At 37.6% G+C, this 14,891-nt stretch overlaps 1 protein-coding gene across 1 annotated transcript in view; it reads right to left on the bottom strand.

The window, feature by feature from the left end:
- DOCK4 (dedicator of cytokinesis 4) overlaps nucleotides 1-14,891 on the bottom strand; it is a 525,552-nt gene that overhangs the window by 26,098 nt on the left and 484,563 nt on the right. The window contains exons 34-38 of the mRNA XM_027838880.1: nucleotides 11,083-11,231; nucleotides 7,989-8,075; nucleotides 6,395-6,499; nucleotides 3,118-3,259; nucleotides 1,804-1,970 (exon numbers count right to left, since the gene is read on the bottom strand). Of these exons, the coding sequence (XP_027694681.1) occupies nucleotides 1,804-1,970; nucleotides 3,118-3,259; nucleotides 6,395-6,499; nucleotides 7,989-8,075; nucleotides 11,083-11,231 (650 nt within the window). The remainder of the gene's footprint in view (nucleotides 1-1,803; nucleotides 1,971-3,117; nucleotides 3,260-6,394; nucleotides 6,500-7,988; nucleotides 8,076-11,082; nucleotides 11,232-14,891) is intronic.

Below are 14,891 nucleotides of genomic sequence, written 5' to 3'. Positions count from 1 at the left end.
GCTCCCTGGGTTGCAGTGAGGATCAAATGCGATACAACATGTGAAGCATTTTGCAAACCTTAAAGCAATATATAAATGCACTAATATTCACAAAACACAGATTCTGAACAGCAACCCCTCCACATTCTAAAGTAAGTTTAATTGAATTTGCTATTTTTGAAAAAGTACTGGTGTGGTTAATAGCTCAAAAGCTGGAAGGATGATGAGGCCCTGTGTTCACAGTTCATAGTTACATGAAAAATTTTGAAAGGCAATGTGGTAGTGGGGGCATCTTGGACCAGCCTTGAAGTCAGGAAGTCCTAGATGTACTTCCTGCCTCTAACAAACGCTACTTGCTGGGTTTAGTCATTTTTCAATTGTATCTAATTCATCATGACTCTATTAGGATTTTCTTGGCAAAGATACTGGAGTGGTTTGCCATTTCCTTCTCCAGTTCATTTTACAGATGAGGAAATGATACAAAGTTAATTGACTTGCCCAGGGTCACACAGTTAGCAAATGTCTGAGGCCAGATTTGAACTAACAAAAATGAGTCTTTCTGACTTCAGGCTGGGCATTCTGTCCACTGAGTCACACAAATGCCCCAAACACTACTTATAAGACCATAAACAAGTTATTTAACTTCCAGGGCCTTAGGTACTCAGACCTCAAGTTACTTAGTGACAACTTGCTGATTTGCCTTGGATGAAGAGAATGTCCGCATTGGAAGTTTTCTACATTGATAGAGTGTCTTGTATGGCCCTCTCCCTCCCATACCTACCCTAAAAGGTCTACTTTGGGTAAGATAGCTAAATAGGAAAAATGGGGTTTTTATAACGAGAATTAGGTATAAATTACAGGTGTTTGGATAAAACGAATATATATCAACAACGAGCATTTACTAAGAATTTAATTATTTTTGCAATATTGGCCACACCAGAATGTTTTCTAGAAACATTTCCCAGAACTGTTTTCTACTGGATAATCTCTAAGGTCCTTTCCAAATCTAAAATTCTATGTTTCTTTTTATAGAGTAGCCCTGATGGAAGAAGTTACACATAAAACCAAGTAATTTCAATGATTAAGTTTTAAGAGGGACCTACTCCCTCTCTTAAGTGATGTATCTGGTCTCCAAAATGTCCTTGTATTCAGAAATAGAAAGCCATATTATATTATGTCTGCTAAAGAATCTTGCCTTTCTCCACAGGTGGCATGGTGGCAAGTCTTATTACCCTTCACTTCTGAAAGTCCCAAACTCAAAGTAGTATATGGGCTATATAAAAAAGAGCCAGATGATTAGATAAGTAGACAGAAACAAACTAACCAGACTCTCCAGAGACTACAAAACTGTTTTCTACTGCAGAGAATTTATTTAAAATTCATCACATTAAAATTCATCATCTATGAACTTCATCACCTTGTATCTGGGAATAAGTTCCTTGAAGTTCCCATAATCTATTCAGTGTTAAAAGCATAGATAATGATAAAAGGGACCTTAGAGATTTTCTTGTCCAAGACCCTTATTTTACAGATAAGAAAACTGAAGCCCAGAGAGAGTTACTTACCCCAAACCACAAAGCCCAGTGGTAAGGATGGGACAAGAAATCCAATCTTCTGAATTCTAGTCCATTTCTCTTTTAGCTACATGTCTGCTAGTAAAGTTTAATTCATTTAAATTATCGAGTTAAAAGTTATTTACATAGATCCTACTATATTCTATGTTACTGCTTTAGAAAGTTCAAAAGAATGAAAAGATCCATTCTCTGCCTTCAAAGAGCTTACAATGGAGTCAAGGAAATGTGACATAAAAGAAGCTGATGGTACCTTGAATTCATTCTCCTTATCTTTAGTTCCTTTGTGGAATGGCCTATCATAGCGAAATCTCCAAATATGATTCACTTTATAGAAGCTTTTGATGTTGTCTGGGATGCCTTCTCTCTGCAGGACCTCCTGGCTCTCAGGGATGGGAGTCACAGCATAGATCTGCAGATCTGTATTCAAATGATTAAGGAAAGAAACCTGGAATTGCAAAAGCCAAGGAAGTTTATCTGGATTTAAAGGTTTTCAAGAATCAAATTGCAGATAAACACTGATTGCTCCCCTATGCTGAGGTCTATGTTGGCTCCATTCAATTCTGGACCACTCCTATTCTCCTCCCCCTTTTTAAAACATCAGCAGAAAATAAGTGAGTTCCTAATTAATAGAAATTATTTTTAAAATCGTTAGGCCATAAGCCAACTACTGCTGGCTCTAGGCGGGTAAATTTTGTGTGTGTTTCAATGGCATAAGTATTTTATGATTTTTTAAAATTTATCATTTGATTTTTGTTTATGATTGACCTGTTTTTATCAATCACGATATAACTCTATTTAAATGCATTCTCTTTTGTGCCATTATAAGAAAAAAAGTTTTAATCCCTAAATATTATTCCTTTCCTTTATTTTTTTTTTTGGTTTTTGCTTTGAAATGGTATTCGTGGGTACCCAGAAAAAGCTTCCAAACGGTTTAAAGAATAATAGTTTCATCGCTGAGGCTAAGTGAGTCAGATAAGAGTACCAGAGTTAATCAACTTTGCCTCTAACTACTAGCTAACTCTAGTTGATCTACTATTCTTTAGACAGTGGTAGGTGAGACTCTTAATAGCAATTAATAAAGACTGTTCTGCCTTTTCCCATTCCTCCATTTCAAAATGAGAATACCAAAGAAAAAGGGGATAGTGAATTATGCAAATAAACAGTGATATCCTTTCTCTGAATTGAGCTAGTTGCCACTATATAATATGGAAGCAAATCACTTTAAGAGGAACTGCTAAAATAGCTTTCAAAAGCATGGCTGTGCTGGAGAATAATTTTAATTAAAAGGAGATTTTCCTATATAAAGGATTTCTTTTCAGCTCCAATCATCATTTAAAAACAGAGCAGCTGGAAACTGTTTGCCAAGAACCCAGTGAAATTAAATGAGCAGAAAGAGACTGAAACACACAGACACAGAGACATAGTATGCAGACATTCTCTTCCTCCCTACCTCCCCTCTCCCCCCAAAAAATAGAGCAACCACTCAAGAACCTTGGAAAAAAATTGGGCAGTGAATGGCTAGTGCCGTTTAACAAGAACACCACCCTTCTGCATGTGTGGATACACTGTGCTTCTGCCTGAAAGATGGTCTCATCAGGCTGATTGGCATGTTGCATAGCAATGGCATGTGGGAACTCATTCAGCATCCGTTGCTGGAAAGCTTCCAGCCTTTCATAGTCATGCCCTCGGCAAACAAATTCTTTGTTCTAGAGGGGGAAGGGCAAGAAAAATAAAACAATAAGCAAATTATCAAGATGTCTGAAGTACCATTACATGGATGAGGATAGCAATATTAAAATGAACACTGACATCTTTGCATCAGCTTGATTATATGAAGTAGTACTAGTCCGAAAATGAGAAGCCGGACTAATTTTAAAATATGCAAACTAAATGCCATGTATTTTGTTTTGCAGCTTCCGAAATGACCTCTTAGTGTTTAGTATACACAATACCAAGTCTTACAGACTTTCTTACAGGAGTGCATGATTTGCTCAGAGTATGAAACTTTGAAAGCAAAGCCAATCCATTCAATCTGGATGCGAACATGCACAGTTAAAATGAGAGACTTGGATGAGATAATCTCAAAGATCCAATACAGCTCTAAGTTCTATAACCCTAAGTCATGATACAGTCTCGATTAAAAACGATCATACTCCCCTGTCTCCAATTGTCACTACCAAAGAGTATCCAATTAGTGGTTCGTACGTAGACGTATGAATGAAACTGACCCATCATCATTAAATGGCTGAACTTTTTTTTAAAGCAATTCTTGCACATGCTAGACAACAATTTAGTAAAATCTTAGAGAGTTAGAAATAAACCTTTATGAGCTCAATGAGGATATGAGGGAAAAGGAAATAATTCTGAAATTAACTTTACTATTTGGTGTGATAATGCAGTCTATTGGGACTTTGCTCTATTACATCTTGGTACAGAGAGAGGCAGTATGTATAATGGAATCACTATGTAGCAGAGTGGAAAGCTGGCTGTGGAGTTAAGAATCCATTCAGATTTAGAGTCAAGAGTCCATTGATATCATGCCTCTGAGACACGTTGGCAATGGGATGTAAATTCTCATTGCCCAAAATGACTTCTAAGACTGTAAGTTACAGATAAGTTGCTGACCTGCATTAATTGATGAAATTTCCACACTGGAATTTCCCTTCCCTAATCATATGTCATATATCAGGACCTTCCCTCAAATACATACATATAAAAATATGTATGTATGTATGTGTATGTATATATATGTGTGTATATATGTGTGTGTATATATGTATATATATGTGTGTATGTATATGTATGGAGAGAGAGAGAGAAATGTGTCATTCTCTCTCTCTACATATATATATACACACATTTTTATGTGTTATATTTCATGTCACAATAACTCCAGAGAAAGTAAAGCTTCTGTTATGACAGTCATATTTGTTAAGCTATTTTCCATAATAAAAAATAGTTGTTGCATATATTTTATAGTTTTCATTGTCTTATCAGGAAAGAGAAAGAAGTTCTTTTTGAAGGCAAATGGATAGAACATCTGAAACACTAATTCTTGAAGAGTAGTCCTGCAGTTCACATTTTTAGCCAACAGAGGGTAACACTTTCCTATTGTTCAGTAAAAAATCACATTAGTATGCAAGAAACGTTTTTAAAAAGAGAAATGATTTAGAAATTGATATATACCCTGGATAAAGCATTTTCAAGGGACTTATTTAATGAAATTTATTCTATTAACTGATGCAGTTTTCTAATTTGCTAAACTGCCTTTGAAAATTAATGACTCATACCTCTTACAGATCTTTCTTATTGCCTCTTTAATTGACATTAATTGTGCTTACTAGATACCTAGGGTGGTTCACATTATACTTCATAGATATTGAGCTAGGATGTCCTGGGCAGAGATCCCAGGTTAAAATGGTGAGAGACGGGGAAAATTGTTTCTTTTCTTTTACTTCCCATTTTAAATACAACCACCCTTTATGATTCAGTACATAGCATTTAAGTCTTGGCATTGTCTTGTAAAGTGTCTCAGGTGTGTGTGTGTGTGTGCGTGTGTGTTAGTTATGTAGACCCTTCAATATATAGGGACCACCGTCCCACATGCTTGCTAATAAAGACTCTACTTTCAAAATGCTGACATGTTAACTTTATTGTTTTTGAACTCAATACAAGTAGTTTCTTTTGACAGCAATTTCATTCTTTTTGAAAGTTAAATTATGTACTGAGTTGGACTAATCTTACTTCTTGGTCCTCAGATTTTGCCTATGTCTCAAAATATAGAAATGCTCTGTTATTAAAGTAAAATGAAAACCAAAGACTAAGTGATGCCAAAGCATCTTGGTGTAGAAAGCATTTCAATAAAGAAATTCAATCAATCATTTGGATGTATGGTCGATGAGTTACCAAACTCACCGTACATGAACTGGCTAAACAAAACATTTTGCTTGACCTGACTGGAATTTTGGAGTATGAAACTTTTAAGATGAATTCTATTTCCATCCCTTCCTCTTTTACTTCTCCATCCTCATATTGCCAAGTGTACGTTCAGATACAAAGTAAAATTTGGGGTACCATTAATACTAACATCTTTAAGCATTAAAGATTTAAGGTTAAAATTATTTGGTCCTATTTTCCCTAAAACTGTGGGCTTGGGTATCAAAATACTTGTATTTCATTTAATGCCACATAGTGGCTCTACTTTCAATTTTTCATTCATTTCTTGGCACTAACATAAGAAAGACAGAGAATGGAGCCCAGTGTCTTATTCATTAGTATTATATAATTAGAACTTTCTTTATGAACATATACTTTATGAACAATTTATTTTGTAGAAAATAGTAATTAGTAGTAACCAGTAGGAATTTCATTGTTGGTATAGTGCTGACTTCTTCTTTCACAAAACAATCCTCTTTCCTCCAGGTTCACATTCCAAGACGTAGAACTACTACACCTTTTTGATATGTTTCCACTAATTCCATCTCCTACCCCTAATACTGCCATTATAAAAATTGCAGCATTAACTGTGTTAACTAGAAACATAGGTGCATAAGACTAAAAAGAGGAAACAACTATAATTATACAACACAGTATATCCAATAATAACCTGCAATAAATCTAGATAGGAGAGCTAATCCTTGTTCTGATGGATTTAAGTAATTCTAAATCTATGCTATTGCAGATTATTATTGGATTTCTAGCTTAAAAAGATAAAAAAGATAATCCAAGGATTTTCTAACATTTTCAGAAAGAGCAAAGCAGTTCTAAAATGCTTGAGTCCTCCTAACTGGAGGAATTGGTGTTGGAAATATGAAAGAAAACTAAAAACCCCATGTACTCACTCTCAAGAAAAATGGAAATTTTTTCCCATAAAATCCAACTCTAAAAAACTCTGGTTCAAGACGTTGTTGGTCCATGATCTTGTCATATAAAGAGGCTTCCATCATCTGAAAAAGCACAAAGAAAACCTTTAAACATTTTTGGCTGGTTTTTAACACTGATAATTGACAGAGGCTACTGTTTCCTGAACATTTGAACTTCTTAGTTTAATTTCCAGAAAGATGGTTTTCATATACTTCTTTGTGTTCTTGGGTGAAATGTATCCGCAAGTTCCATTGAATTCTTTCTATTCATTCACAACACAATCACGCAATGCATTATTCACAATGAAACATAGGTTAATATGGAATGTCAAAATGAAAACCTTTTACATTTTAAATCAAACAATGCCTATTCACTCAGAACTCAAGAGACCAATTTCCCATGTCTTTTTAGTCTCCTGGAATTCACTAGTGAGGGAAATGCCAGAAAATTGGAGTAGGTTTTTTTTTGGGGGGGGGAGGGCATGGAATGGATCTTTCAAAACACAAGTGAATCCAGTTATTTCTGTGAATAATAAATTACACTTGTATGTGATGTACAATTTGATGGTCTGGTGTACATGATTGTGGATTTCAGCCCTACAGATAGTCAACTTTTCACTCCAGAGGATGCAAGCTTTCCTTAAACTAGATAGTTTTGTGGCAACAATTCTAATATAAAAGAATCCAATATATTAAGCCCCCTGTGCGCAGAAAGCCTTTAAGTATAACTTTGATAACATTGAAACCATGAGGCATTTACAAAATGCATAAAGTTTCCCATTTATGGTTTTAGCAACACAAGGGTTTCCATAGTAAAACTATTATTGCATGTGAAAGCTTTTTCTCTGTGGATGATACTCCACGGAGCAGCAAGAGTGATGTTTAATGCTTTGAGTTTAAAAAAAAATCTTAGCAACTATGGCACCCTCAGGCCACTATGACTCAATATTGTAACCCTCACTTCTGCTGCAGGTACAAGGTGCCAAATAGCAACAACCCAAAATCTGAATCTCAAACTCCAAGGCCTGACAGAGCCAGCATAATGTACTACATTGAAAAACATGTTCTTCTCTGGGGTCAAGAACCACCATCCCAGCTCAATAACAAAACTAACAAAAGTTTACTCCTCCATAAGAAGAGCCCAGTTCAATATTAATTGGATTAACTTAACAGTTTCCAATGCTCTGCTTGGCAGATTTTTGTAACAGAGAAATATATATGTATATTTATTGCCTTGTGAGAGTCTGAAAAGCATTTTTTATAAAAGCCCATAATCTCACCCATAGGATAGATTAAGTGCTGAAGATTTAGTGTACAAGAATAGATCATGTACTAATGATCCCCAACCCTCCCCTCCCCAACTAATCAAATTGGAGGTCTACAAAAATAATCAGGTAGCTCCATTTGCTGTTTTCAATTCCAGTGCATATTTCACAAGGAAACAGTCCAAAAACATTTTTAAGCAACATTTGCAATATTGCAAGTGAAATCTAATTTCACAAATGTCCTTCAGAAAACCAATTGAAAAAGATGCTGCCTTAACCCCTTGATTAGACCTGACCAGGTACATTACCCGCATCTTGCTCAGGTTTCTGTAGTCATAATAGCTTTCATACTGCTCTGCAATCTTCCGGCACAGGATAATGCCATTCTCCCAACACTGTGGACAACGAGATGACATAAAAACAATTTGGCTACCATGCCATGTAACTTACACCTCTTAGTTATAACATACTCCTTTGGAAATTCCAGATTGCCTAGATCACAGATTAATTTTTATCACTGGAGAACATTATGCCTTGCAGGGGTGTACTGGAGCCAGCTTGAATCGGCTCCACCTAGTTGTTAAATTTCCACTATGAGCATTCACACCTTAGAAATTGGCAAAGATTACAAATCAGGGCTCGATAGTTTTGCTGATTGTCTGGATTTAAGAAAATAACAGAGAAAATGTTAATGATGTGGATTAAACTCAAATGTGTGTCATGTGCACATTTTCCCCCCCAGAGGGCAGGTTGTTATACATTTAACAGTACATTCCCTGCATGAGAGTCAGGAGAGATAGGGCAAAGAAGGCTGGTCTTGAAGTCAGGAAGACTGTGGTCAAATCCTCCTCTGCCACATACTTACTACGTGACCATGGGCAAGTCATTTAACCTCTTAATACCCCAAACACCTAAGACTGTAGTTAGAAAAGAACTGTCAATCTGCAAAAATGGAGGAAGTTTCTACACTGGGTGTTCCTCACACCAGTGAAATCACACACAGGTTTAGACACCTCACTTCCACACATACAAAAAAAAAGACTCTTTGTTAATCTTTGCCATGTTCCTGTGAAAATATTGACCTCCCTCCACCCCCAACAATTCCTCTGTGTGTGTGTGTATGTGTGGTTAAAAATCCCAGATGCCTGTAAAGTATTAAAAAGCTTTCGTGATCAAGGAGAAAAAAACAGATTAAAGTCTCAGCAGCAGCATCTACTAGTTTTGAATGCAGAAACAATTTTTTCAGCTGTCATTTCAGTTGCATATCCATGTAGTCTTCATCAGAATTTCAATTCAATAGTGGCCAGAGAGGGGAGAGGAAATAGGCCCTAGTTGCTGAGGGGTGATTACTGCTGACCACCAAGGAGCAATTACTCCCTCCTGATGGAACCACGATGGCTACCCCTTCCTCCTCAATTACCCAAATTGTACTCCCAGATCCTGAGGCATTAACACAACACCCACCAACTTTGGCTATTTGCTGGCCACAGCACTGCATAGATGCTTTGATCTAACACAAACTCCTGGGAATGGCTTAATACAAGCAGCCAGAGATAAAACTGAATTTGTGACCAGCAATTAACTCAACAGGTGAGAGACCTGACTGTGGAACGGCACAGAGGGATTTCTTTCACTGCCAAGATAACTGGATATCAAGGCTGTTTACTATGGTAAAAAGGCAGAATAGGAAAGAAGCATTTTCCTTGTTTTAAATTTTGAGATATATCACATTATACTTTTTTGACAGAACTATGATATACAGTAGAATTACAGGTCTCTGGCTTTCCCCTAATCTCAAACTAGATACATATAAAGGACCTGTCACTGAAGGATCTGAATGCTCAGTTAAAACATAAAAACCTCATGGTAAATGCCAACTTATAGATCACAGGATAACATATTTAGGGATCTTAGAGATCATGAAGGTCAATCTCCTCATTGTACAGATCAGGAGAGAGGTCGAATGAGCTGCTTAAAGTCACACACTTTGAATCCAGGTCCTATGATGAAGAAATTCTGAACTCTTTACTCATTCCACATGAACTGGCCAAATGAAAGGAAACTGAAAAGATATATTAAGACAAATGAGTTGATCAAAGATTCTTCATCTTGGTTTTGTGGTCAGAGGGTTATAGATTTAGAACTAAAAGGGACTGTACAAGTCCTACAATTCAACTACCTCATTTTATAGATGAAGAAACTGAGGTCCACTGGGGTTACTTTTCCACAATTACAAAGGTAGTAAGTAGAGGAGCTAAGATCCAAACCCATGTCTCCTTTGTCTCTAAATTCAATACTTTTTCCATTGCACATTGTAATGTTGCAGAATTTCCAATAATTTTAAATTTTACTTAACTCTAGTTACAACAAATTGACATATGTTACAGAACATTTTTAAGAGCAGGTAGGTGGTGTAATAGATACAGTATTGGACCTAGAGTCATGAAGATGTGAGTTCAAATTTGTCCTAAGATAATTATTAGCCGTGTGACCCTAGGCAAGTCACTTTAGTTCTCTGTTTGACTCAGTTTCCTTACCTGTAAAATGAAGATAATAATAGCACCTGCCTCTGAGGGTTGTTGTGAACATCAACTAAGATAATAGTAAAGCACTTAGCACAGTGCTTGGCACATAGTAACCACACACATACAAAAATAAATTAGCTATTATTGTTTTTAATCATCATTATTATTACAATGAGGAAACTGGGCTAGGGTCAGAAATTAAAAACAAAAATTAAAAAACAACCAACTGAAAATAGTTGATTGTCAAAACTCTCAAAAGGCAGGAGGATAGTAAATTGGATACTCCAGATCAGGGACAGTGAACCTGGAGCCTTGAGGCCACATGTGGCCTTCTAGGTCCTTGGGCACAGCCTTTTGACTGAGTCCAAGTTTTACAGAACAAATCTTTTTATTAAGGGGGATTTGTTCTGTGAAGTTTAGATTCAGTCAAAGGGTCGCATTTGAGGATCTCCAGGGCTACATGCGGTCTCGAGGCCAGAGGTTCCCCACCCCTGCTGCAGATAATGAGGACACATAGAGGATTTTGCAGAAGAAAGTTAAGAAGTGACATTAAAAAAATATATATCTGACTAGTGATTTCCTTGAAGGAAACTTCTCCAATGAAGAGTATCCCTCTACCAAAGTAGAACAGTAGCTATTCTACAACTGATTTGTCCTATAGAATTGCCTCAGACACTGAGGTTAACGGACTACCCCAAGTCATACAGCCTGTATTGTTGGGCCTTGAAGCCGGCCAGGTCTTCTTGACCCTGAGGCTGACTGTCTACTACACTGAGATGGCTCCTAAAGCTCCTCAATGAACTTAAAGGTGGTGTTGTTATCTTCTCAAACTTTCTAGTTATTACCAAAAGACACACGACCGGTCACTGCCACTTACTTTGCCTCTGTCAAAGTTCTGAATGATGGTGAGGTGAAGGTATTCCTTGCGTTGCCACTCTGTTTGCATGGGGTAGGTTAAAAATTCCCTGAGGGGCCGATCAGACCATTCCAGTAACTCATCGTATAAGAGGAGAGTATAAGCAGCTTCTGAAAGTTAAAGGAAAACACATTCATTAAAATAGTACCTTAAAAACCACATGGCTATATGTAAGACTTTCTTTTATATGGAGAAATTTCCAGCCAACTTGGAGGAAATTATGATGTTGTCATTTTGTAAGGTATGTACCCTGGTTTTAGTGCTATCCACTATCTTATTCTGCCGATTCTTTTCCCATTTCTCCAAAAGTTCCCAACCTGATCAAAGGTAGGGGCCACAATTTATCATTGTAATCAAAAGGTTATAATAATTTCCCCTTAAAATGTTAGTGTAATTTACTTGCTATACTGAATAGAATTGAAAAATGTTTATATCAGTCATTCCTTTCACTCACAACTTATTACTCTAGATCTTTCAGAGGGCATAACAGTACTTTGAATCAGAGTAACAATATTAATAGTTAACATTGACATAGTGCCTTAAGGTTTGCTAATAGCCTTTCAGGCATTATCTCATTTGACCCCGCCACAATCTTGTGAAGTAAATGTTATTATCCCCATTTTACAGATGACAAAACTGACTTAGAGATAGGTTAAGTGATTTGTCCAGTGTCACAAAGATATCAAGTGTCTGAAATGAGACCCAAAGATTTAGACTGCCCTGATTCCAAGTCCATCACTCTATCCACTGTTACACAGCCCCTAGTGTCAATGTAACTCATTTGTTGTTATTTAGTTGATTTAGTCATGTCTGATTCTTTGTGACCTCATTTGGGGTTTTCTTGGCAAAGATGCTACAGTGGTTTGCCATTTCCTTCTCCAACTCATTTTATAGATGAAGAAACCAAGGTAAACAGGTTTAGATGATTTGTCCAGGGTCACATAGCTAGGAAGTGTTTGAGACTAGATTCGAACTCAAGAAGATACCTCTTCCTGACTCCAAGTCTGGCACTCTATCCACTTTGCTGAAATGACTAAACAACAACAAAATATATATATAAAAGGCATTAGCAGCTGGGAGCAAGGGAAAAGGGGAAGTAAGGGAGGAAAAGAGAGGCAGACTAGGTCTCCTTCGGAAGGTGGGATTTGAATTGAGTTCTAAAGGAAGTCAGAGGGGAAGGTGAGAAAGCAGAGCACTGCAGGCATAGAGGACATCCAAGGCACAAGAAGGGGTGGCAGAGAGGCAAATTTAGAGCTAATATAAAGTAAAAATTCTTAACTATTAGAGCTACTACAAAGAGAAGTGGACTACCTCATTAGGTATCATCACTGGAGGGCTTAAAGTAGATGAACACTGGTTTGACCCTCTTGTTTAGGCGTGAAATGAAGTAGAAAACCTGGGAGGTTCTTTAGAAGGCTCAGACTGTGTGGGAGTGGGAATCGCTGGAGCATGGATTGATACTATACAGGCTGGCTAGGACAGCAGTTCCAGCTAACAAGGAGGGTAACCTGTGGATCCTCATGCTCTGGCCAGCGTTCGAATTGTGCAAACCTCCCAGATGTGATGAAGAATGAAGAGATGAGAATGGTGAAGTTCAATTAGGATGGAAGGAACTCAGAAAGGACTGAAAAAGTTTTATTCCATTTAAACACAAACACCCCCCCTCATAAAATAGAGAAAGTTTTTTTCATTCGTTTTACTTTCCCCATGGATACAAAAGAATTAGGGCATAAATTACAACACATGCTCAAGACTGAAGAATAAAATATTTGAAGAAAATAACCTATTCCTTGAGGAACATGAAAATCATAAGTGCAAATCGGGCAAACATGTTTCAGGAAAAGACTGATCTATTTCTCGAATAGAAAGAGACATATGTAGGCTTCTTTTTGGGGAAGCAAAATGTCTCTATCACCTAGTTGGAACAAATGGACTAAAGTTCTCTTTTTCCTTCTACAAGCTTTAAAAAATTAATATGTGTCCACATACTTACTTTGCCATTTCACTAATTAAACAATTCCCAAATTCAAGTAGTTCCCAACTAATGAATTGGTTGCAAAATTATGTAAATCAGGTGTTTGAAACCCAAAATGTATCTTTTTGGTATACAATGTTGTAAACAGTAATTCTATTTCCAGGCCAGCCCACAAAAGCCAATTTAATCCATAATATATATGACAGTATGCCATTAGAACCCACCATAAAAACCACCATATATAGCACAATTCAACAAGTATTCATCAGTTGCCCATTACATGCAAGACTCTCTGCTAAGTGCTAAGTATACTAAAATAAAAAATGACAGTTCTTGTCCTCAAGGACCCTTAGTTTTTTTCAGAGAAATATGTGCTCAGAGTTCCAACTGGACCAGGAATCCCAACAGGGACTGTTAGGAGGAGGGGGTAAAATTCAGGGACTAGAGCTCTAGCAGAGTGTAGGTATGAGATCCCTCTGTTTCCTGTCTGTGTAAACCCTGAGGAACACTCTTTAAGGTAGCTTCTTGGTCCTATGATGGTAGAATCTACTAGGCCCTGGGTCATCAAGTACCACCTGCCATTACTATCTAAGAACATAAAAAACCTTAGCTCTCCTCAACACACAGAGCCCAGGAACGTGGGGTCTAAAGCAGACACTAAGGCCTGGCCCTCAAAACTGCTCAATCCTTTGCCATCACTGGACCCAGGGGCCCAGCCTCTCTCGAAAACTGGAAGCCTCCTTGACACAAAAGCTATTACCATGTTACGGCAAGTAGTACTAACTCTGTCCTGAGTCACTAAAAAAAAAATGCCCCAGGCTTCTGTAAATATCGAATTCACTTTTCACTGTCAGACTCCATCAAGGGGCCTCAGATACAAAATCCTTTACTGTTGGGACTCCAAAATCACCGTGAGGACACCAGGCCTGAATGGGAGCCAAGTACACACTCTATGTATAGGGTATCTCCTGGGTGTACATTTTAGGATGAAGTAAAGGAATTGGAATTAAATGTGATTGCAAGGACGGGTGGGGAGGAGAGGAGTCCAACCACCAGGTATCCAACATACCTACCCTAATTTCCCTGCTCCCCAGAATAGATGTTGTCCTTCATCATTATAGGATGTAGGGGTGGGAAGTCAACTGGTACTTTCCTAATCCTATTACTAACAAATTCCCAACTCTTCCATCCCTGATTCAGTCATTATTTGCCCAAGCAAAACCTCCCTCCATTTGATGTTCCCTTCTCTCTTATCTCTATCTAGCTCAGACCTCTTCCTTCCCTTGTTTCTATCCTTTTCAATCTGTCCCTGAAATTGTGTACTTTGGATCCTTCCCCCTCTATGGTAAAACTTCCTTTCATCCTAAATTTATTCCTCTTCATTCTTTCCTTTTTCTTACACACATGGAAACTTGGTTCCCTTCCAGAGGCACTGTATCTTTGGCCACCCCCTTCAGTACAGGGTGTTGCTTTTCTCATATCCTCTACCCACTTGTCCAGGAACTGGAGCCAGTAGACTCCTGGCTACTCATTGCTACTTCCAGGCCTTCTGTCATTGAGTAACATCTCCCCTATTGAAGTTCACTCCATCTATCTGTGTCACCCATCAAGATCCTTGTTTTTAGAAGCTACCAGTTCCCTAGTCACTCTTTCCCTTTCTCACAGAGTTTAATACATAGCTCAAAATCTTCCATTCTGCCCCACCCCTTATATTTGAACTTGACATCTTGATGTCTCCTGAAATACCGTGGTCTCTCAGTAAATCAGCCCATATTTCACTTTAGTCACCCAATGG

The sequence above is a fragment of the Vombatus ursinus genome, unplaced genomic scaffold (genome assembly GCF_900497805.2).
Source record: "Vombatus ursinus unplaced genomic scaffold, bare-nosed wombat genome assembly UNPS02014830.1, whole genome shotgun sequence".
NCBI classification, from domain to species: Eukaryota; Metazoa; Chordata; class Mammalia; order Diprotodontia; family Vombatidae; genus Vombatus; species Vombatus ursinus.
This window is presented reverse-complemented; position numbering and strand designations above follow the sequence as displayed.